Source organism: Equus przewalskii, chromosome 2 (genome assembly GCF_037783145.1).
Source record: "Equus przewalskii isolate Varuska chromosome 2, EquPr2, whole genome shotgun sequence".
Lineage (NCBI taxonomy): Eukaryota > Metazoa > Chordata > Mammalia > Perissodactyla > Equidae > Equus > Equus przewalskii.
The window spans coordinates 91,872,144-91,897,180 of record NC_091832.1 but is presented as its reverse complement, the minus strand read 5'-3'; the positions used below and the strand labels follow the sequence as shown (position 1 = coordinate 91,897,180).

General features: G+C 34.9%; 1 protein-coding gene across 2 annotated transcripts in view; it reads left to right on the top strand.

The window, feature by feature from the left end:
- NAA15 (N-alpha-acetyltransferase 15, NatA auxiliary subunit) overlaps nucleotides 1–25,037 on the top strand; it is a 79,114-nt gene that overhangs the window by 37,198 nt on the left and 16,879 nt on the right. For both annotated transcript variants that reach the window (XM_008517015.2, XM_008517014.2), the window contains exons 4-15: nucleotides 218–375; nucleotides 1,187–1,321; nucleotides 2,553–2,706; nucleotides 6,106–6,225; nucleotides 7,593–7,688; nucleotides 7,846–7,952; nucleotides 9,784–9,856; nucleotides 12,755–12,924; nucleotides 14,079–14,231; nucleotides 14,786–14,914; nucleotides 16,034–16,247; nucleotides 24,494–24,687. In XM_008517015.2, the coding sequence (XP_008515237.1) occupies nucleotides 218–375; nucleotides 1,187–1,321; nucleotides 2,553–2,706; nucleotides 6,106–6,225; nucleotides 7,593–7,688; nucleotides 7,846–7,952; nucleotides 9,784–9,856; nucleotides 12,755–12,924; nucleotides 14,079–14,231; nucleotides 14,786–14,914; nucleotides 16,034–16,247; nucleotides 24,494–24,687 (1,703 nt within the window). The remainder of the gene's footprint in view (nucleotides 1–217; nucleotides 376–1,186; nucleotides 1,322–2,552; nucleotides 2,707–6,105; nucleotides 6,226–7,592; nucleotides 7,689–7,845; nucleotides 7,953–9,783; nucleotides 9,857–12,754; nucleotides 12,925–14,078; nucleotides 14,232–14,785; nucleotides 14,915–16,033; nucleotides 16,248–24,493; nucleotides 24,688–25,037) is intronic.

Below are 25,037 nucleotides of genomic sequence, written 5' to 3'. Positions count from 1 at the left end.
CTTGTCCAAGGTCACAGAGCTAATAAGGCAGGCCAGACCTATTTTTTTTTTCTGGCTCAAAAAGCTGTGCTGTTTTCGACTGTATTAAACTACCTTCTATATTTATAGTCTCTCCTTCTTTTTAAGCTTGTAATTTTATAAACAGCTAAAGTCTCCGAGTTTCCTGGGGAATATTATTTCTTGACTTGTAGGTTGTATCCTTAACTAAATCCTTTAGGTTGGCATGTTTATGGCCTTCTCCAGAGGTCAGACAAGAAATACGATGAAGCCATTAAATGTTACAGAAATGCGCTAAAATGGGATAAAGACAATCTTCAAATCTTAAGGGACCTTTCTTTACTACAGATTCAAATGCGAGATCTTGAGGGTTACAGGGTAAGTAAAATAGAGAATTTTTTTATACTAAGGGGAAAGTATTTTTAAAATACTTAAAACTTTTGAGTACTTTCTAATAACAAAATTTTCCATTTTTTAAAAAGAATTTAATTGAATCTTACCCCCTTGCCCCAATAGTGATTGTGTTTATGACTGGACTCATCATATTTTAAAAATAAATTGTTTTACTGTGAGGCAGAGTTGGATTACTGTATAGGATTGAGTTAATTCAATATAAATTAACATTAATATTTCTCAAATAGGCAATCCTTTGTCTGTTATTAACATGTAAATACAACCTTTACTTCTCACATTTTTCTAGAAAGCAAATTATTTTGTTTCTTTTTACCTCCATTGAGACTAATTGTAGCTACATTTTAATCCTTAAATCAGTCTATTAAATCACATCTATTTAGTTCTTCTTTTTCTTTTTTTTCCATGTCATACGTGCTGAGTTGTTTTCTGTAGATCTTAACTCAGGCACTGTATTTTTAAAAATTGTTTCCTTTATACTGTCTTTTCCATTTGGTCTCTCAGAGTAAGTAGATCAAGAAATAATAAAGGGTGCTTGGTCTTAACTTTTGAAAGAAGGACAAGATTGCCTTGGAGGCTTCATTGTGCTTCTTAACAAGTATTTTTTTGGTTCTATAAAGCTGCACAATATGGATGTTTGAAACTATTTTCTATTATTATTCCCAGCACTGGGTTGCAAATTGCTTAGTGTTGTGGGTAAATTAATATTCTTTTTAAGAAGCATTTGCTTTCACTGTAAACCTAAAACCTAAAAAAAGGTGATCTTTTCCCCTTAAAGGAAACGAGATATCAATTACTTCAGCTTCGACCTGCGCAGAGAGCATCATGGATTGGTTATGCTATTGCTTATCATTTATTAGAAGATTATGAAATGGCAGCAAAGATTTTAGAAGAATTTAGGAAAACACAACAGGTAACAACCAGAAGCCAGACCTAGTAAACTAAGTCTGATTCTAAGTATAACTAAAAGAAAGAAGTGTACATAGACTTGCTTACCTTTTATTTTAAAATAGTTTCAAATTTACAGAAAAGTTGCAAAAATAGTACAAAGAACTCCATATAAGAGTTCACTCACATTAACTAGTTAATATTTGACACATTTACTGTACAACTTCTATATTTGCTTATCTATTTAAATTTTCTTCCTGAAATATTTGGGGGTAATTACAGATGCCATATTCTTTTACTCCTAAATACTTCAATCTGATATTTCCTAAGAATAACTCTCTAGTCATCAACTCTATAGATAGTACATAGATTATCAAAAAATTAGGAAATTGAACATTGATATATTATTATCTAATCCACAGCCCATATTCAAAATTGACTAATTATTCTACGTATATCCTTTCTAGAATTTTTTTTTCCTGTTTCAGGATACAGTTTAGTTATACTTTGCATTTAGTTATCATTTCTCCAGTCTCTTTTAATCTGGAAGTTTCGAAGACTTCCTTTGTACTTCATGACATTGATATTTTTGAAGAGTATAGATAGAACAGTGCTTTTATAGAATATCCATCAATTTGGATTTGTTCGATGTTTCCTCATTATTAGATATAGTTATGCGTTTTTGGCAGGAAACCACAGAAGTGATGTTGAGCCCTACTCAGTTCATCATATTAAGAGGCACATGATGTCTGACTGTTCCATTTGATTACTTGGTTAAAGAGGTGTCTGCCAGGTTTCTTCACTATGAACTAATTTTTCTCTCTTTTTATTTAATAAACATTTTGAGACTTTATGAATAGCCTGTTCCTCAGTAAACTTTCATCACTAGTTTTAGCATTCATTGATTATGATTCTTGCCTGAATCAGCTATTTCTATGATAGTTGCAGGATGGTGATTCTCTAGTGCTCTTATTCCTTCTAGATTTATTATTTGACATTCTACTGTAAGAGCTTTCCTTTCTCCTCTCTTTATTATATGTAAGAACTTATGGATTCTTACTTTGTTAAATGGATTATAAGTTAATATTGTCATTATTTACTTAGTTGCTCCCTAGACAGATATTTAGGAATGTTTTTTTTAAAGTTTTATCAATCAGATAATTATCCTTTGACTTTTTGTATATATTTGAGTGTGTAAACAATTTTCTAATGAAAACAAAATTCTTACTGTTAGTATTCCTTATATCCACATATAGACATCCCCTGATAAAGTGGATTATGAATATAGTGAACTCCTTTTATATCAGAATCAAGTTCTTCGGGAAGCAGGTCTCTATAGAGAAGCCCTGGAACATCTTTGTACCTATGAAAAGCAGATTTGTGATAAACTTGCTGTAGAAGAAACCAAAGGTATTTTTTATAAGAATGTGATTTATTCTAATATTTAGTTATGACAAAGCAAGGCTGAAAAATCTAGTTGCTGCTGATAATTACATATAATTCAACTTTTTGATGATAGAAGATCGGTTTCTTACTCCTGTACTTTGAATAATTTGTAATGTGGGAAAATACACATTTAAACAATGAATATTGTTGAGAGAGGAAAAAATAATTATGCACAATAAAAATTATTGAATGAAGTAACCCAAATATGTTTTCTTTAAATAAAATATCTTTTATATGAAAATATTATAGAGTTTGATAAAACACAAGAGCTAATTGCTTAATTGTATAAGACAGAGGATTAAATTTCCTAGAAACATCTTATTAGCAAAACTGAATGTGTATACCAAATCTCTTTATTGACAGTAATATATATGGACAAATCACTCTTAACTAAAGTGCATATGGGACATTCCTAGGGGGTCTTTATTGTTTATGTAAATGTCTTTCTGGACATGGAAAGAACAACAATTGAAATGAGAGATTTGGGTTTATATATATGGATTGTGATAGGAGGGGCAAATCCCTACCTAAAGATCTCCAATACTGCTATTTATTAGAGGGCTGAGAAAAAGGAGTCTTAGAGTTTTAAAAGTTGAGGAGCTGATTATGGAAAGGGAAAGAAGAGGACTAGGGCATTGAAAATACAAGTACTTTCTAAGAATTACCGTCTTAGTAGTTTGCCCTTGTTAGTCCAGGGAACTGAAGTTTGCTGGTTTCAGATTCCTTTGGTTCCCTTTGAAGTTGAACTCTAGAAAAGCTTGGTATCTGTGTGGATAGTGGAAATAGCCGTTATTTGCTAAATGAACTTTTTGGCAAAGGATAATGCTACTAGCAAGAAAAAAATGGAAGGCTGATTGTCCTGGAGCTCACTTGTGAGCTGTAGATCCAGGATAACCCTCTTTGATTTGAGTTGAACATCCTTTAGCAGTCTATTAGTTATAAAGGGAGGAGATTTCTGACTTAATGGAAAGATCACAAGATTGGGAAAAACTAGTTTGGGTTCTTTCCCTGGCTACTAACTATATGACCAGGGGCAAGCCTTGGGCCTCAGTTTCTTTATGGAAATACATGACAGTTTTCAAAATACTCTTGAGTACATTATTTCATTTGATCCGTTTGATAACTTTCTTAATGAGGAAGAATGACAGATCACCAATGGGTTTTAGCAATTAGGAAGTCATTGATGACCTTAACAAAAGCACTCTCTGAACATTTGGAAGGAGGATGGAAAAAGCCCAAACAAATCAAGTAGATTTAAATGAGATGAGGAGTAGAGAGATTGAAGACAGTGTGCATAAATGACTCATACAAGGAGTTTTTGCTGTATAGGGGAACAGATAGGGGTAGTGGTGGATGAAATGAGATGCAGGATCAAAAGATTTTTTATAGCATGTGCTCATGCTCACTGGAGAATGATCCAGTGGACACAGAATAATTGATACAGTAGAGGGGATGTGATCTAGTGGGCAAGTTGAAGGATTAGACTTAGATAACAACATAAATAGTTCATACACAGTGACAAGAGATGGTAAAGTATATGGGCAAGTAGATGTGTAGATAATAGTGGGTTTTGGGGGGTTCTCTTTTCATTGCTTCCATTTTCTCAGTGAAATAGCAAACGGGGCCATCAGTTTATTCCACAAAATATGTATTGAATACCTACAGTGAGTCAGGTGTTGGGGACAGAGTATATAAAAAGAATAGAAAGGAACTGAAAGTACAATCATCAGTCTTTGGAAATTCCAGTAATAAAGGCATTGTTGTTAGTGGTGGGTGGTGAGGATAATTTGGAAACTTTCTGGAGTGGGTGAGTGAGCATAGTTAGGCAGCAAGTTTCATTGTTAATTTTTATACCACCAGTTCCTTCTACAAAGAAAAGGTGGGAGAATATTAAGGGAGGGAAACGTGGATGGGTGTAGCGTAGGGAAGAAAAATTGCAGGGTATTTTTTATGTTCTTTGTGAAGTGAGCTTTTGGTTAGTATAGAGCATGCTGTCAACCTCAGCACTGTTGACATTTTGGGACCAAGATGTTGCAGATGGAAGTCTCCAGTATATTGCAGAATGTTTAGCAGCATCCCTAGCTTCTATCCATCAGTTACCAGTAGCACCCATCCCCCTCCCCCCTTACTGTGACAACCAAAAATGTCTCCAGATATTGCCACATGTCCCCTGGGTGGCAGAAGTGCCCTTCCTTGGTTGAGATCCACTGGTATAGACATTAAGAATGTGGGCTCTTTGAGCCAAATTGCTTGGATTCAAATCCTGACTCAGTTAGGTATCTGTGTATGTGTATCGACCTTTGGCAAGTTTACTTAAGTTCTCTCTGCTTTAAAATGATGAAAATAATAGTAACCTATCTCATAGAATTTTGAGAATTAGATAATGCACGTGAAACATTTAAAAGTCACTGGCACACAGTAAGCACTCAGTAAGTATTCATATTTGTTATCTGATGAGAGCAAAGGGTGCAAGGTGAAGTCATGGTTTGAAAATAATACCTTTGGTGAATGGAAGCACATTAAGAATAAGGATTTCTCGGCAGTGTTTGAGGCTTTGTGTGAGTTTGGGGCTCATATATTTCTAGTGAAACCAGTGCCTCTGTCCATTCATCTGACCACTTGCTTCCTTTTGTGAGAAGGTGTGGAGCAAACAAACAATTGGAATGATCTAGGCCTTAAAATTGGTAAACAAGGGAGCCTAGGTTTTGAGATTGATTTTGATATTTGGGGCTGCTAATGTCATCAGAGATGAGATTGGGCTTGCAGCCCAGAGGAGACAAGCAGTGAGTCTACTGAAAGGCCTTAAGAAGAGGGAATAGTGTTTCTCTAAGGTTGAAGGGTAGAATTAGTGAGACAACAAGAAGAAAGACAAGGTAGTTAAGCTTAAAGCAAGATGCCTATTTGGGAGTTGGAAGAGACAGAAAAAGCAGGTTTGGAATGTGGCCATGATTATGGGCTGCTACAGTAGAATCATTTTATAGTTAATTAAGGCATCGTAAGGTTAGGGTATTGGATTGCATCATTAATTTGGATGTTGAAATTGTCCATATGATGTCAGGAATAATTAAGTAGTAGGTAATAGCTTGATAACTGTTTTGTGAATTCTGGAAAGTAGCCTGGAGTTAGACAAATACCTGAATAAATTGAGAATGCGAAAGACAATGGCATTTCTAAATACGAACCTCAAAAATGGAGAGACAATAAAATAACATGGTAAACAGTCTTGTTGAAGGGAATTGGGAGCTCAGAAGGATACGACATCCAACTACTTTCCAACATTGAAAAAGTTTTAAGAGAAAGTTTGAGGAAAAGTTAAAGTTATAGTCAGAAGATATTTAGTTAATTTAATCTGATTTTTATCAGGGGAACTTCTGTTGCAATTATGTCGTTTGGAAGATGCCGCTGATGTTTATAGAGGATTACAAGAGAGAAATCCTGAAAACTGGGCCTATTACAAAGGCTTGGAAAAGGCTCTTAAGCCAGGTAGTATTGTTTAAAACTCACTTTCTAAGTTTTAATTGCTTCTTTTGTTAATATATATTTTATTAATGAAAGGCATAACTAGTAAAATAGTGGTTAAGAATTGGTTCAGAATCTGAATACAAAAATACATATGCAAACTTCCATTTAATATGGCCAACTGAGCATTTTCTGAAACCTGTCTTCTAATACAAATTCATAGAAATAGTTGAGAGAAGAACTTTAGAAACAACTTTAAAAATTCACAAATGCATAGCAGCATCAAAAACATAGAAGAGAAATTTCCGCTGACAGAAATGGAGATGTCTCTGTAAAGGAAAGAAAGAAACATAACTTCTTGGTAACCTGTGGCTACAGCAGAATAGCTTTCCAGGGGCACGTGAATGTAGCCAAGCAGAGAGACCAGTTCTGTGTCATATGTGAGAAGAGGGAGTAAATTTCCATCACTCAAATAAACTTGGGTCTAGAGATTCCCTTCTCCTCCCCCTCTCCCTCCACCCTCTGCCAGGAATGGGACCCACTTGTGAGGACAGGCCCAGAAACATGTCTTCTACAAACAGCCGAGATGATCTGATTTGAAGCTATGTTTCCCTCAAGAGTGGTAGTGAGCCATTCTAGTTACATTGATATATGCAAGAGAAATCTTGTAGCAAAGAATGTCATACTACCTAGGAAAACCAGCACAGGAAGGGTAATCATCAGTGCCAGAAAAAGGGAGAGTAGAGATGATGGAGGAATCTAAGATGAAGAGAGGGAATTGCAGCCATGAAATATGAATAGTTATGAGAAAGTACCAATGAGGAATCTGGGAAATGAAAAACCTACTTAGGGACATAAAAATCTTTGTAGATTGAATAGAAGCAAGGCAACAGCTGAGGAAAAATTAATGGAGTGGAAGATTGATTGAACTGAGGAAAGCTCTGAACTGACAGTAAAAGAGAAAGTGTAAAAGAAATATGGAGAAATGGAAATACAGGATAGATCCAGAAACTCCAAAATAAATCAAAGGAGAGGAGTTAGAGAAGGAGCCACTGAGGAGAATAGTGGAGAAGCCATGTATGGACACGTAATAACCGAGCCTTTCTCAGAAGTAGAGTAAAGGAGTCTTCAGATTTTGAAAGGCTACCTAAAGCAGAACAAGATAAAATTATGTATTTTATATGATTATAGGTATTTAAAATATGAAAATATTAGAAGGAAATATTCTAAAATAATTATTGATGTATTTAGATGTTTAGATTATAAATAATTTTCTTCCCATCTTCAAATTTTTCTTTCATATGATCATTTTATATACTTTGAGAAATTTGTAATTTGGTGGAAAAATATACAAGTTATAATTAATGTAAAAAGAATGTTTTTGGCTGCAGCTAATATGTTAGAACGACTAAAAATTTATGAGGAGGCCTGGACTAAATATCCCAGAGGACTGGTGCCGAGAAGATTGCCGTTAAACTTTTTATCTGGTAAGTGAGAATAATTGCAAAGGAATGAAAATGATGTTATGATTTACAGTTTCTTTCCTTGTTTTTAAGTATATGAGTATGCTATATTAAGATTAAAGTATGCATTATTTGAATTGTCTGGGTAAATGTAAGTCAGTGGAATTTTTTTGCTCCCAAGGTGAGAAGTTCAAAGAATGTTTGGATAAGTTCCTAAGGATGAACTTCAGCAAGGGTTGTCCACCAGTTTTCAATACTTTGAGGTCATTATACAAAGACAAAGAAAAGGTAAAGCAAACTCAGATTTTTTTAACTGTCATTACTTTGCACAGTACTTGGAATTAGTTGACTTCCTGATTATCTGTGCACATATTATATCTGCTATCAGTCTTCCTAGCCTGCAGTTTAAATGCTTCTGTGCCTCCTACTTCTCTTTCATCCTTCTCTTGTTAGCTAAATAACTTATTGCTTATTTATTTTCTCTGTCTCTTGTTTCTGCTGTATACTTTAATGAGTCAACGTAGGTATGAAAAGTTAGTAAGGTAGTGACTTCTTCAGTATTTTCTCTAGTCTCTGCTCATGGTGAAAGTCAAGAGGGACTTTTTTTAAAAAAACTATTTTAGCTTAGTAATCTTGCTCCTTTTTTATTTGGTAGAAAAAAATTCTGTCAGAAGAGTTTGTTTGCTGTCCCAGTAAGTCAGCTTACTCTTTCAGCTATGTTATAATATTCAAAATGCTTGTTAAGAGGATGTTTTAATCTTAATTTAGATTATTTTTCTTGCAAGTACAGTGACATCAAGACATGTTGGTTGGATTAAAAAAAAATCAGTTACAATGAAGAATAAGAGATGGGCAAAATTAAACGTACTAAAAACACCTAAACTTAAAGCACATAAGGTGCACTTATTTGCCAGTCTTTTGTTGACAGGCCCAAGGTGTGGGCTTTATTGATGAGTGTTTCTTTTTTTTTTCTTGCTATATCACATTCAGAAAATGTATTCTGTTATTTCCAGTTTGGGTAGAGTGAGAACTTGATGCTTGCCGAACGTTCTGATTGCAGAATCCTGTATTTTATGATTGTCTCCTTGATGGTTGTCTCATTTAAATCTAAATTGGTTAAAAATATCTTATGTATCCTTGAGTCTTTCCACGGTATTCAACTCATAGAAACAATTCTTTTCTTTTTGTTCTCACTTCTTAAGCTTACATAATATTGACTTAAATTCTGCAATGATGATAATAAATGCAACTGATTCAAACAGGTTTGGGAAAACAAAACTCTTAGTAAGCATGTAGCTCAGCTTGTGGGAGCAGAAGAACATGGGTGCACTAGAATAACCCAGCCGTGACCATTCAGTCCTCACAATTTTGTGAGGTAATGGAGAGAGTTGGTATTAATCTGTTGAGTCAGTTAAGTTGAAGTCATTTAAGAGAGCTTCTATAGTAGCAGAAATTCAATATACATGAATTAAGCAAATAAGGGAATTAATAAATTAAAAGTATTCACAGATCTCTTACGAAGCCAGGAGCAAGTAGTATAATCATGACTCAGGAGAAACCAGAACCTGGACAGCCGTTCATTTTCCTGGACCTCAGAAACCCACTCACAATTCCATGTTTCAGTTTTACTAATGCTTTCCCCTGGATTATGAAATTGAAAGTTGATGCTGTCATCTACTTCTGGAATTTCTCTTTTCATATAATATTTAATTCTTGATTCCTGAAGAGCAAATGTTAACTGTGTTTGTTATTTATGTGAGTTGAGATAAAAATGAACCAAGACAAAAATCATCCGGATCAGCATTACCTCTTTTTGTCCAACCTTTTCCTTATTTCTAGTTCAGCTTGGTGCTTTATTTTCTAGCAGGGAAAGGAGTTATCAGTAAGTTTTTAGAAAGTTATGTCGTATTTACACACCTTCAAAAATATGTATGGTTTACTTTTAAATTTTTATCCATAGGTGAAGAGATTTATAAAAGTGTGTGTGTGTTGGAATGTTTATCTAACCCTTTAATAGTAAATAGCACATTTTGTACAAGAATAGTATCAGTGTGTGTGTATATATGTGTGTGTGTGTATATATATGTATTTAAAGTGTGCTTGTATGTTTGTGCTCTAGGTGGCAATCATAGAAGAATTAGTAGTAGGTTATGAAACCTCTCTAAAAAGCTGCCGCTTATTTAACCCCAATGGTAAGTGCTCAAGTTTTATGTTTTAAAAAAATCTTGAAAATTTTAATATATTTATAATATTCTTAATCAGGTCAGTTTTGTTCATTATTTAGGCAGTAGGCTTAGTATATTTAAACTTCTTTTCCCCTTTAAGATGGAGATGCACTAATTTGTACATTGTGTGAAAATATTTGGTAGGAAGAAAATCACGTTACATTAGCTTATTGAAAAAAATTTTATGTAAAATGTAAAACATCTACAAAACTAGATGTAATAATATACTGATCCTCCAGTTAACAACCACTCAGCTTCAATAATTTTTAACTCATGGCCAAACTTATTTCATCTGTATTCTTACCTACTTTCCTCTACTTCCATATTATTCTGAAGCAAATCCCAAACACATTATTTCATCCATGAGTGTTTCACCATTTTAAAGATCATAACCATAGTATTTCCACACCTGAACATTAATACTTTCTTAGTATCAAAGAAAAAAGTCCATGCTTACATTTCCAGTTATCTTAGAAATGTCTTTTTTGTGTTTTTGAAGTTTGTCTGAATGAAGATCCAGGTAATACTTATACTTTTGGGTTTGGTTGATATCTCTCTTAACTCTCTTCTAATCTATAGGTTTTCCCTCCATCTCCTCCTCTTCCTGCAATTTGCTTGTTAAAGAAATGAAGTTTTTTTCCTTGAGTTTTTCTATAGACAGGATTTTGCTGAATGCACCCCATGGTGTTGCTTAACATATTATTCCTCCAAATTTATTATAAATTGGTAGTTGGATATAGAGCTGTGCTGTCTAGTATGATAGCCATTGGCTACATGTGGCTATACAAATTTTTTAAATAAAATAAAAATTTCACTTTCTCAGTTGTAGTAGCTGAATTTCAAGTGCTACTCAATAGCCATGTAAAACTAGTGCTTACATATTGGACAGGGCAGATACAGAACATTTCCATCATTTCACAAACTTCTAATGGACAGATCTGACTGGAGGCTTGATGAGATTCATTTATTATTTTTTGGTTGGTTGCTTTTTGTTTTGTTTCAAATATAAGACGGATGAGCAAGATTATTTAATGGGTGGTATATGTTCTTCCTTGAGGAGGCTTGTATTATTTTTGTTTTATATGTTAGCAAGTGTTAGGAATTACAAACTGGTGATATTCTATCATTCATTTTTTATTATCTTAAAAGAGAAATTTCCCTTCATCTATTATCTGCTTATCCAGTGTATAGGAAAAGCAAGATAAATGCTGCTTTTTCTTCCCTACCTCTCCTACATATTTTTTTGTTTTACCAGTTTTCACAGTAATGAATTGGTTTAGTAACACCGTTCAAAGATGGCCAATACACATTTTAAATGTATTATGAATTCATGGATTTAAGCCTATTTGATGTTTTAAATCTTTGCAGTTTCACATGGTTCCAGCTCTCACTTACATGGTAGTAGTTGATAGCTTCATTGCAGTTTGGTATGACAAGATATTCCAGTTCATCTTCTACACTGCCCATAGCAGACCTGGAATCACTTGTTTTTCCCAAGGAGCCCTGGTTCCTACAGAAAGCCCACTATGGGACTTGGGGTGCTCATTGCTATTGGGTTGCTCATTGTTTTTAGGTCTCAGATTAATTTTAATAGTACTTTTTGGAAGGCATTACTGTAGTTTCCTTGGTTAATCATCATGATGTTCCTTTGATTATCAGCATTTTCCTACATATTTTACAAATGTGGAAGAGGTTCAATGACATGCCCAAGAATATGCAGCACTTTAGTTGCAGATCTATCAGATGGGGAGTTGGTGAGTTCCACTCCTATTGTTTGTCCACTGAGCCATCCTACTTTTACGAGGATAAAAATAAGCAATCTGTTGCTTTCTTTGAAAGCAAATAACAGTTCTTAGATTTTAGAAATTTGCATTAAAATTTTTTTTTAATGTGTGGGCTGTGTATTTAACTTATACATTTTCTTGTGAGTACTAGATAAAAATTAAATTATGACCTAAAATATAGAATAAGCATTTTTACTTGTCTCGTTTTTTTGGTATAGTTTTCTTTTTGTTTTTGTTTTTTTTGAGGAAGGTTAGCCCTGAGCTAACTTCTGCCAATCCTTCTCTTTTTGCTGAGGAAGACTGGCCCTGAGCTACCATCCATGCCCATCTTCCTCTACTTTTTTATCTGTGGGACACCTACCACAGTGTAGCATGCCAACCGGTGCCATGTCTGCACCTGGAATTTGAGCTGGTGGACCCTGGGCCGCCGAAGCGGAATGTGTGCATTTAACCGGTGTGCCGTGGGTCGGGACCCCGGTATAGTTTTTATTTAACTTAAATTATGCATCATTGCATATTCAGCATAATTTTAAAATATATTAAGAATATTATAATCACCAAAATTCAAAATAACCACATCACAAGTATATTTATGTATAGTTTAGTACATTGGCTAAAAACCGACTTAAGCAGTTAGGCCTTTTTTTTTAACCTCACATTAATGGAAAATTTCTTTTGATTTTTCTTTTTTTTTTCCTCTCTATAAATAGTATCCTGGTCAGTAGACTCTCATAGTTCTAGTACAGCTTGACTCCCCCTCACCCCCTTCAGTTTGTTTTTTAGGTAATTCGTTACATCTTTAATCCCATTTATCACCACCTTTATTATATAAAGTTCTTACTAAGTGCAAGGCGTTGTGCTGGGGTCTATAATGATACAGAACAGAAAGCATGGTCCCTTCCAAAGATCTTAAAACTTTAGGGGTAGTGTTATAGCTAGTACATAAATAATGTGGTCCAAACTACTTTCCTTATCAAATAAAGATAGAGCCATTTTGAGGTGGGTACTCTCTTAATATATGTAATGACTAATCTTGGTTTCTTTCCTCTCCCACCTCCCCCCCCCCCCCCACTTTTTAAAGATGATGGAAAAGAGGAACCACCAACCACATTACTTTGGGTCCAGTACTACTTGGCACAACATTATGACAAAATTGGTCAGCCATCTATTGCTCTGGAATACATAAATACTGCTATTGAAAGTACACCTACATTGATAGAACTCTTTCTTGTGAAAGCTAAAATCTATAAGGTAAAAATCTCTTCCCACCCCTTTTTTATAAGATAGTGAGACTTATAAAGATTTTTTCTGTATTTTACAGATTCTAAACGCTGTAAGAAAATGACATTTGATGGCTCATAAAACATGGAATAACAAGTCTAGTACATTTCTCAGTCTGATTACTTTTAGACTTGTCATAGTCATGCTAATTTGATCATTCATCTATCTATATATGTACACACATACATACGCATGTATACATACATATGGTTACTCATATATGTGGTTATTCATGTTATACCTTGACACATACACATATCTGGTTATTCTCTTGGTTTTAAGTAGTAAAAGTATAGATAAAAGTAATTGCATTTTCTGTGAAATATTTGTTTCTATTAACATTTGAGTATGATCATAATCAGTATCTGGTAATCTTAATGAAATGAAACTGAAGATTCTACTATGAATTCTACATGTTTTGTCTCTTTTGGCTCTCAACTCCTGGGTCCTGCTTGAGAATCTTCACTCCTATGTTTTAGCACCATCTTAAAATAAAGTTGGCTCTTCTCTCTCTTAATACAAATACAATTTGGTAATAAAATCTCCTGAGGAAGGGATTGTAAACCAATTATTTATCAAAAAATAGTGAAATTGAGTAATATTTTAAAAGCACTTTTTAGAGCCAGGTTATGCTCCTTAATTTTGTGGTTTTGCCAAATGGACTAGTTAGGCGAATTGAAATAGGATTATAGTAGAATGTCCACTAATGTTTCTGTGGTTCCTTTGGAGTAGGAATTTGGCCATTCATTTGCCTTTTATCACCTTTGCGTTGAGTTATGTCGTTATGACTTAAAGATTTCCATTTTTATTTATTCTTTGATTCAAACATTCATTGTTTTTGAGTGTTCACTATGTACCTGGCATTGTTATGGGCAGTGAGGTTATGTAACAATAGACACATTGTTGAAACAAGTCTTTCCTGTCAGAGAGCCTATATTCTGTATAACCAGCTAGATATCAGACTTATGTTATGCTAGACTGTATGCATCTACATTGATTAGGGTCTCAAGAGTCCAGAGAATGCCTTTTCTTCCATTTGTGTTTCAGCTGTCAAGAGGTAGCTAATGACTTGCGTAGTAAAATCAGCATACTGACCGATTTATTTTGCTTTTGTACCCTGTAAGCATGCTGGGAATATTAAAGAAGCTGCAAGGTGGATGGATGAGGCCCAAGCCTTGGACACGGCAGACAGATTTATCAACTCCAAGTGTGCAAAGTACATGTTAAAAGCCAATCTGATAAAGGAGGCTGAAGAAATGTGCTCAAAGTTTACAAGGGTTTGTACAGCTAGTGTTCTTACATAGGAATAAACAATTTGTACTTGTATACCTTGCTTATTTTTCAAAGTTGGTTTCCAGTATTTTTAATATCAAAACAGTCGAGTTTAATTGTCACCTTATCAGAAAAAAAAACCCTGAAATCAACATGAGCATTAAACATTATTTTCTTTTTAGATGGTTGTACAGTGGGTTTTTAAACTCTGATATATTCTCATACGTTCAGATGGATTTTCTAGAAGTAAAGGGAACTAATATTGATTGAGTACCTGCTTTGTGCTGGTGTTCTTTTTCTTATGTTACTCTCCAATCCCAATTATGTAGATCTTTTGATTAATCATTTACAAAGGTATGTATCTTTTTTAGTGATTATAAATACTATTCCAGTTGCTTTCACATATCAACTATTCTTTCTTACTTTGAGAATGGTTAAAAAAACAAAAAATTATTTTGAAAGAATTCACATCAATTGACCATCTTTTCTTTCTTAAATCCTATGGTGGAATAATGTATTTGGTAAGAAATGGTCTTGAATATATGTGATTTTCATATAGGAAGGAACATCAGCGGTAGAGAATTTGAATGAAATGCAGTGTATGTGGTTCCAGACAGAATGTGCCCAGGCTTATAAGGCAATGAATAAATTTGGTGAAGCACTTAAGAAATGTCATGAGATTGAGAGAGTAAGTACCATATATATATGAGTTTCTCTTTTTATTTTGTTATATGTTGAAGGCTTTGGGTAAATCCTATAGTTTTTTCTTTTCTCCCATATTATAATTTACAGTAAGTGATTTGTAGAAATCAGTATTCACATTTTTCAGTGTTTATAATGGAAATATTATAGACTATATTTTCAGCAGACTTCCCCATTGTCTACTCTTCCTGTAAGAATTCATGTAAAAAACTTTATGGAAAATTTGTATCTTGGCTATGTCTCCATTGGTTTTTGAATGTTCCTTTCAAAGTACTGCGGCTTTTTCAGTAATACACACAATGTTTACTAAGTTACCCTGGAAACGTTTTTTTTGTGGGTTGATTGGTGATGCCATGCCATATACCTTTGGTATTTATAAGATATAAGCTTTGAAGCCTTTTCACAACGTTTCTGTAGCCTATGTAATTCCTCATTTTCTGAAAAATTTATTTTCTTAGTCCTTTTTACTTTTAATTCATTTCTGTCATGAGTAGTCGCTTTCGTTTTTTGTGTTTTTCACAGATAAAAATAGCTTATATGATGTCACGTTTGTTCTGTAATCAAGTAGAGAGCCCCAGAGCTTAGTTGAAATGTGTTAGTTTCTGGTTGCTTGACTTACTTCCTCATTGATTTCTCTCCCACATACCAGTATTCCATTGCATAGGATTCATATTTGTATCCTCAGAAAAATTACCAACTACTACATATTATAATCCTTTGCAAATTGTTCTAAATATAAAAACTGAATATTTTATGTAAATCTGCTGTACTACACCATTATGTATACTAGTAAATTATGTTTGATTTGTCATGATAGCTTTATTTAAATATGATTAAGGAAGGAATAAATATATATATTTTAAAGTATTGTGTTTCTTTTTCATTCACTAAATAATTCAGTGCCTGGTGTATGCCATATATTGTGCTAGGTGATGGCCAATTGTATTTTTTTTGATATGCAAAGTATTCATATTGAATGATTGTAATTTCTTATATTTTATTTATTGGTTCATGCCTAAGAAACAAGTAATTCCAAGCTTTGTTTTTTTGTAGTTTTTTTTGACGTTGCTATACTTCAGTATAATAAAAAAGATAATTTTATTAGCATTTTATAGAAATCACTGACGACCAGTTTGACTTTCATACATACTGTATGAGGAAGATTACCCTTAGATCATATGTGGACTTATTAAAACTAGAAGATGTACTTCGGCAGCATCCATTTTACTTCAAGGCAGCAAGAATTGCTATAGAGATCTATTTGAAGCTTCACGACAACCCCCTTACAGATGAGAATAAAGAACATGAAGCTGATACAGGTATAGTATTCAAAGATTTCTTATTGTTCGCTGTGATGTGTGTATGTGTATTTATGTTGTTGTGTAATAGAGATTTTTCCTGAGCTTTTTATTAAGCACCTTGTGGGAAGATGTTATTACATGTTTAGAAAATAATGATGGTCATTTTGTGAATTTCTCTAAGCAACAAAAGAAAAATATTCTTTACTTTTTACTTTCAAAAGTTAAGCAAGAATTTAATTTGTAACTAATCATTAGCTTATAAGAAGTTGGATTTCATGAGTTTTACATTTAATATCTGGTTTACCCAATACTGTAAATTGCTAACGATGCAATACTATAAATTGCTACCTATATAATTAATATTGGAACTCTACATTAGTGTTGGCTGTCAGTATATCTAGTTATTCCTCTTTTTAATGGTAATTTATAATTAAGCTACTAAAAGATGAATATTGCTTGAACTTTAAAAGTCAGCTTGGAATTAAGCTGATAAAATTGCCCAGTGACTTTATCGTTTGACCAGTTTTTGATGTGCCATTTTTACAGCAGGATGTCAGGATGTATAGAGAGAAGTCTTCCTTAGATAATTATTTGGGGAAAAAAATCTCAGAATGAAAGTGACCCAGGCATATAGAAGGATATAAATTTAATTGTATATCCAAATATTTTGTGACTTATTCATAGCAAAAATGTTATAGGAGTTGGGGCATAAAAGTGTGTCAGATTTTTTTCTTTAGTCTGGAGTTTTATTCCTCTTCTGAGGTTATGGTTGGTTACTTTTTGTATTCTTCCTCCTGCTGAAGACCTTTGGATCATTATGTTAATTTGTTACTAAATTTTACTTCCGGTCGCCTCAGAACAGTTTAGAACTTTCTAAGATCACACACTGAAACCCTTGTACTGATTTCACTTGACTCTTTCTACTTACTACTTTGTCAACTAGAAAGAAATGCCAGTAAAAATCTACAGGACTATTGACATTTGAAACTGAGCTGTGATCCTCTGGTTTACGTTTCTGTTCACTCCTTCTGCCTTCCTCTTCTTCAAACTTTACAAATCATATTCAATTAACTGTAATTATACAAAGTTGGAACAATTCAGAAATATACCTGGGCAAATATGAAAATCCCCTTTCACTTTTCTGCTACCAAAAGGTTATCTCCCTTTGAACGTTATCCCTATGAAAGGTTCAGTTTCCTTTGTGTACAATTATGATTTTTGGAATTTTATGTGTACATACTCTATATACACATGTCAGGGTGGTTCTTTGTAGTTGTCCAGTTTTGCTTAACTTACTTTTTTCCCCTCATTTCATAGTGTTGCTCTATGTCTGCACACAGCTTATCATCATCAGGCATGTTAATGGCTGTGTAGGAATCCATGTGGAATTTTTTCCCATCATTGCAGTGCCATAGTAAATGTCCTTGTACATCATTATGCACTTACTTATTTAGCATGGATTGTTAGTAGTGGAAATCGCTGGGTCAAAGAGTGTGATAATTTCAGGGGCCAGTCCAGTGGTGCAGCGGTTAAGTGCGCATGTTCCACTTCTCGGTGGCCCTGGGTTTGCCGCTTCGGATCCCGGGTGTGGACATGGCACTGCTTGGCAAAAGCCATGCTGTGGCAGGCGTCCCACGTATAAAGTAGATGAAGATGGGCATGGATGTTAGCTCAGGGCCAGTCTTCCTCAACAAACAGAGGAGGATTGGCAGTAGTTAGCTCAGGGCTAATCTTCCTCAAAAGAAAAATAAATAAATAAAATTAAAAAAAAATTTTTTTAAAAATAGTGTGGTAATTTCAAATAGTGCCAAGTTGCCTTCAATAAAAGATTCATCAGTTTTTATTGCCACCAATACTGTGTTGAGATTATCTTTTAATTTATTCCTAACACTGAAAATTACCTGTCCTTTACATCTTTGTTATTTTGGAGAAAATATCTAATATATAATTCCTAGATTTTTAAGAGTGGAGCATCTGCATATGTTTTCATGTTGCCTTTGGATTTCTTCTGTGAATTGCCTGTTCCATATTTTCTGCCCATTTTATTTTGAAACTTTTTGATTTGTAGGAGTTCTGTACATATCCTTGGTTATATTGCAAACATTTTCTTGCTGTCACTTAGGTCTTACCTTTGTTTATGGTGAGTATCTTTCATTATGTAAAAGTTTTAGTCTTTTATGGCTTCTGGGTCTTGCTTAGAAAGGCTTTTCTACGTCAAAATTTAAAATATATTTATAAATGTCTTCTGTGTTTTCTTATAATATTTGTTCCATTATTTTTACATTTGGCAATTTAATCATTTGGAGTTAATTTTTATATATGATGTGAGGTGGAGGATGGCTTTTTTACCCCCAAACAAACTTCTGACTCCTCAACAGAAGTTTTTGAATAGGTTGTCGTATTCCCTACTGATTTAAAATGCCACCTTTATCATGAACTAAACTGAAAAAGTAATATGGTGGGTTGTGGGCATGGTGTCTTATTCTAATATATATCAAAACTTGTAAAGACATTAAAACTGTGTGATATTGACACCAGTATAGGTTTCTGTTATGATCTATTTTTCTCAATCTAATGCTACATCTTTAGAATTTTCTTGGTTTTACATGTAAATTTTTGCTTATGTATAAACTGTAGGATTAGCTTTTCTTCTGGAAAGTTTCTTGTGGAGTTTTTAATTCAAATTACATTTAACGTATACAGATTACTATTTAGGGTGGGGAAATCTTAAACAATATTGAGACTGCATACTAGAATGCATGTATCTCCTACTATTGTTTAGTGTAATGGTTGTCATATAACTTTGGCAAATTTACTATTAGCATTATCCTTACATGTCCTTTTTTTCCATTACAGTATTCTAAATGAATATAGTTTTTGTATGTCAAGTTAGTATCCTTATTGAACTCCGATACTAGGTTTAGTTTTTTCAGTTGATTTTTAAAAATTTTCTCTGTAAACCATTATGTTAATCTGTAAACAATAGTTTTATTTCTTTATTTATACCTCTTTTTCATGCCTTATTGCATTGGTTAGAGTTGCTAAAATGTGCTGATTAATAGGAACAATAGTGTGCTTGCTGCCTTTTTATCAGGTAGATACAGTGCTTCTAATGGTTCACTATAAAGCTTGATATTTATAGTAAATATCTAGTGTTATCTTTTATTTGGTTGAGAGTTATCTTTTGCTTCTTATGTTTTTATTTTTCAGTAAACTTAAGAGCCTTTAAATGGCCGGATTTCTTTTATTTTGCCTTCTTATATGAATGTTAGTTGGGCTGAATAGAGTAGTCTAGGTTCAGATGTTATTTTCTATGTATACACATATATACAGGTGTACACACATGTATACACACATGCACAAACATTTTTCTTTTTAAGATAGTGCAATGTTATCTTCTAGCATGGTAGAATTTTCCTGACTCCTCCTAAGCTAAAATTCTCAGCCTCTATCATGTTCACACAAATAATAACAAATTCATGTAAAGTTGAGACCCTGCTTATCCAGATAATTAGTGCTAAATGAAGTGAAACAGGATTTGGACTCTTAATTTCTGTATTAATTTCCTATGTGGGTTTTTTCCCCTCTGTTTTTATATGACAACTCTGTTATTATGAACTGATATGAGTCCTTTTAAGACAGTGGCACGTATTATAGAATAGGATCACGAACTAGCCAGTGGGCCAAATCCATACTAGTATCCATACATAGTTTGTTTTGGTAAATGAAGTTTTATTGGGACATAGCTGAGCCCCTTTGTTTACGTGTTATCTATGGCTGTTTTCATGCTACAACAGCAGAGTTTAGTTGCAACTAAGACCTATGGCTTACAAAGCTGAAAATATTTAGTATCTGGCCTGTTGTGGAAAAACTTTGCTAACCCCAGGTATAGCATAGTGGAAGGAAAGCCCGGACTTTGGAGTCAGAGTGAAGTGGATTTAAATCCTTGCTCTGCCTTTTACTGTATCTGAGTCATTATTTTTCCTCTGAAACGTCAGTTTTCTTATACATAAAATAATATTGCAGTCTAATACATGAAGTTGTTGAGAATATTAAATAAAATAATGTATATATTGTATTTAGCATGCACTAAGGATGCAAGCAGTAGCAATTATTTTACACATCATTAAAAGGTCAATTTATGTTGACCACTCATTCGTAGCTTTCTGTTTCCAGGATATAATTTTTGGTCCTTGCTTGAAATTTTCTTTTTTTAGTAGAAAGGGATTCTTTACCAGGAAAAAGAGAAACAGGTTTGTGTTTGTTTTTGACAGTTCTGTCTGTTGCCACGTAATAACTTACTCCCCGACTTAGCAGCTTAAAACACCTGTTTCCACAGGTCAAGAATTCAGAAGCATCTAGGTGGTTCTGGCTTAGGGTCTCTTATGAAGTTGTAGTTAGGGTATTGAATGGGGCTACAGTCATCTGAAGGTTTGTCTTGGGATGGAAGATCCATTTTCGAGATGGCTCACTCATACGGCTTTTGGCAGGAGGCATTAATTCCTTAGTCTCTCCAGAGAGTTTCTTGGGTTCCTTAAGATATGGTAGCTAGCCATGAAAGAGAGCAAGGAAGAAGCCACATCTTTAATGTTCTATTCTCTTGACGTGATACTCGATTCACTTCCTTCACATTTCTGTTTGTAGAAGTGAGTCACCAAGTGCAGCCTATACTTGAGTGGGGAGGAAAATCAAAGAATTTGTAGACATGTGTTTGTCATGTTCTGCTTTTTGGACACAAATTATTTACCTTATTCTTACACGTGAAATACACTTGCCCCTCCCAGGGCCTCCAAAAATTTCATCCCATTACAGCATTAGCTCACAGTCCACAATGTTATCATATAAATGAGGTGCAGGTGCTGATGAGGTTTCTTGAATATGATTCTTTAGTATAGCTCTTCAAGTATAGCTGTTCTTGGTATGAAATCCTTTGAACTAAAGAGATGAGTGACCTACCAGCTACATTGTTAATGCCGTCAAGTCGATTCAGACTCCTAGTGACCCTGTGTATAGCAGAGCAGGAACCTGCCCAGTCTTTTTACGCCGTTTTCTCACCTTAAAGTGCTATATTAGATAATGCTCCGCTGCTGTTCATAGGGTTTTCATGGCCAATTTTGTTCAGAAGTGGGTGGCCAGGTCCTTCTTCCTAGTCTGTCTGAATGTGGAAGCTCCACTGAAACCTGTCCACCATGGCTTACCTTGCTGGTGTTTGAAATACCGATGGCATAGCTTTCAGCATCTGCAACAGTATGGACAACCAACAGACATACGGTGTGGTTCCCTGACAGGGAAACGAACCCAGGCCACTGAGGTGAGAGTGCTGGATCTTAATCACTAGACCACCAGGGCTGGCTATCAACCACAAATCCAATATAAAATGATGGGAGAGGAATAGGGCATCCACTGTAGACATTGTTGTTCAACAGGGGTGGTGAGGGGAGAATGGGAGGCACACAGGAGTTACTGGTTCATGTTAATTCTTTTTTGTTTTTTAGATTTTTAAAAAATTTTTCCTTGTCTATCCAAAGGGCCCCAGTACGTAGTTGTATATTTTAGTTGTGAGTCCTTCTAGTTGTGGCATGTGGGACACTGTCTCAGCATGGCTTGAGGAGTGGTGCTAGGTTGGTGCCCAGGATCCGAACCAGCAAAACCCTGAGCCGCCAAAGCAGGGCACACAAACTTAACCACTCAGCCAAGGGGCCAGCCCCTGGTTCATGTTATTTCTAAAGTCCAGTTGGGTACATGTTAGCAGTACTTTGATTAGGACTCAAGACCTTAGGAATACTTTTCTATGGCTCTTGACTCTGCCGTCTGGATTCTTGGTTCGACTTTCTGACTCATCCTTTCTTTTTCTTGAAACTTAGCATTTGTTTGCAACTCACTAGTTTTTTAATGTGCTTCCAATATTTAGGGGGTGTGAAGGCTTCTTTTCATTTTGTTCTCTCTTCCTTTCAGTCAAAATTTGCTGTCTTTCTTCCCATATAATTCCTTTAAAAACTTTGTGGAGGCTGCCCTGGGTGTCCTAGTGATTGAGTCCTGTGCGTTCTGCTTCAGCAGCCTGCGTTCAGTTCCTGGATGTGGACCCACGCCACTCTTCAGTGGCCTTGCTGTGGCAGCAGCCCACATACAAAATAGAGGAAGATTGGCAATGGATGTCAGTTCAGGGCAAATCTTCCTCAGCAAAAAGAGGGAGATTGGCAACAGATGTTAGCTCAGGGCGAGTTTTCCTCAGCAAAAAACATTTATGGATCTTTTGTGAATCTTATTGGAATCCACATGCACAGATCTTTGTCTGTCTTGAGCTTTTGCTGAGAGGATAACACTCTTAAGTTTCTTACAAGCTCTGTTTAATTGAGAGGATCTGTAAGTCACACCCTTAAGAGAGCCTTTAGTTTGACTAGTAACTGAAGTACCATGTTTCTGAGTTCTGAGTCCTAACAGAAGATTTTAAAGGCAAACTCTCTGCTTTCCCTCTGGATATGTTTTCCTGGCAGTCTTCTGGATTTGGTCTTTGCCCAGCAGCCATTTCTGGAGAGGCTGAGAATTTTCAGAACTGTCAAGTCCCTGCTTCTTCCTTTAGTTTCCTTCTCTCTTGCAGTTTTACTACAAGTAGCAGGGTGCCACCTTCAACACTTTTTTCTTTTTCTTTTTTTTTTTTTTTTTGGCCTAGAAATTCCTCTAGCTAGATCACCCAGTTTATTTGATACATGTTCTAAGTGTTACTAAACTTTCTGCCTCTATGTAACAGCAACATGTTCCTCACTTCACTTGAAGTCCTCACTTGCAGACTCTTCAAAATCCAGACTTCTATCAATAGTCTAAGGCTCTTTAAGCTTACATTAATGCTCTTCTCCAAGTCTTTCCACCTTTTGCCACTCCCTGCTTCCAAAGGCACTCCCACGTTGTGGGTTTTTATTGCAGCAGCACCCTACTTCCAGGTGCCAGAATCTGTGTTGCTTACAGCATAGCAAATTGCTTACACTTAGCAGTTTTAAGTAACAAAACATTTATTATCTCAGAGTTACTGTGGGGCAGGAATTTGGAAGTCACTTAGCTATATGATTTTGAAAGACTTAGGAGTCTCAGGAGGTTGAAGTTAAGATGTCAGCCAAGGCATCTGAAGAGTTGACTTGGGTTGGAGAATCTGCCTGCAAGATGGCTTACTTTCACAGCTGGAGGCCTATTCTTGACCATGTGGGTCTTTTCATAAAGTTGTTTGGGTTTTTTCACACGATGGCATCTGGCTTCCTCTGAGTGATCCAAGAGAAAGCAAGGAGGAAAGCACAGTGCTTTTATGTCCTCGTCTTGGATGTCATACACTTTGATTTCTAGCACATTCTATTCTTTAGAAGTGAGTAAGTATAGCTCACATTTACGGGAAGAGGAGATAGGCTTTACCTTTTGGAGGGAAGACTTTATGGACATATATTTAATTCACCACAGTGGTGGTGTATTTTAGAATGACTTTTTTCTTTCTCAGTGTTAACAAATGTTATCTAAATAAATGCTGATTGAACATGTAGCTTTCAGATTTATTGCTTGAAGTCTAAACAGTATAGATTTTCCCTTTAATATAGCATATTTGCCAGTGATTTTCAGTCTTTGTTTTGAGACATTCCATAGTTTGTACCTCAAGGGACATTGTTAATTTTCAGTGTCAGATTTTTAATTTACCATTTATTCCTTATTCCGTTAACAAATATCCAAACAAATATTTGAGTGTTTTCTTTGTGTTTTGGTAGGCTGCTAGGCCCTGAGAATATAAAGATGATGAGTAAGACAAGGTCTCTTCCACGAAGGAGCTTACAGTTTCAGGGAGAAACAGATGCATAAACAAAGTATTCTGACAAGCAAAATAGATAAGGCATAGTGGCAGCTCAGAGTAGAGAATGCATAACCGTTTGACAAGATTAGAGAAGGCATAACTAAGAGAAAGCATAGTGCAAGGCCGTAGAGAGATGAAACAGCTCGTTAATAGAATTGCACATAGTTGAATACTGCTGGAGGAACTCACATGCTTTTATGCTTTGCTGTGGTTGCAGCACCAGGTCACCACCTGGTTTCAAAAAAACTTTCTGAAGTGGGTACAGTCTTCTCTCTAAATATGGAATCATTTAAAGGCTAGGTACACATAGGCATATGAACATGCATAACGTAATATTTTTAATGGGAGTTTGTGTGAGAGTATTAAATAGTAGTAATTGATCATTACTAATCTGATTAACATGCTTATAATTTCATTAATTAACACTTATTGCCTACAGCAAATATGTCTGACAAAGAGCTGAAGAAGCTACGTAATAAACAAAGAAGAGCTCAAAAGAAAGCCCAGATAGAAGAAGAGAAAAAAAATGCAGAAAAAGAAAAGCAGCAGAGAAATCAGAAAAAGAAGAAGGATGATGATGATGAGGAAATTGGAGGGCCAAAAGAAGAACTTATCCCTGAGAAACTAGCCAAGGTACTTCATAATAGCGTTTAGCACAATTGAGTGAAATCTCATGACCAGCTCTTGTCATTTTACACTGTCTTATTCAATCGATTTGATTATAGATTTTAGAGCAAAAACTTAGTTTAATTTTTAGTCGTCTTTGTTTGTTTGTTTCTGATCATATTTCACGTTTAAAACTTGAAATAATGATCCTGAGTTAGAGTAATCTAGTATGGTATAGTGGAAAGTTTTGGCATTTGAGTCATTCTGATCTGGGTCCACGTATCAGCTCTTACACTTCACTGTGTGTCTTGGACACTTTGTCTAACCTCTCTGATGGTTTTCTAATCTATAAAATGGGAGTAGGAAAAATCCCTACT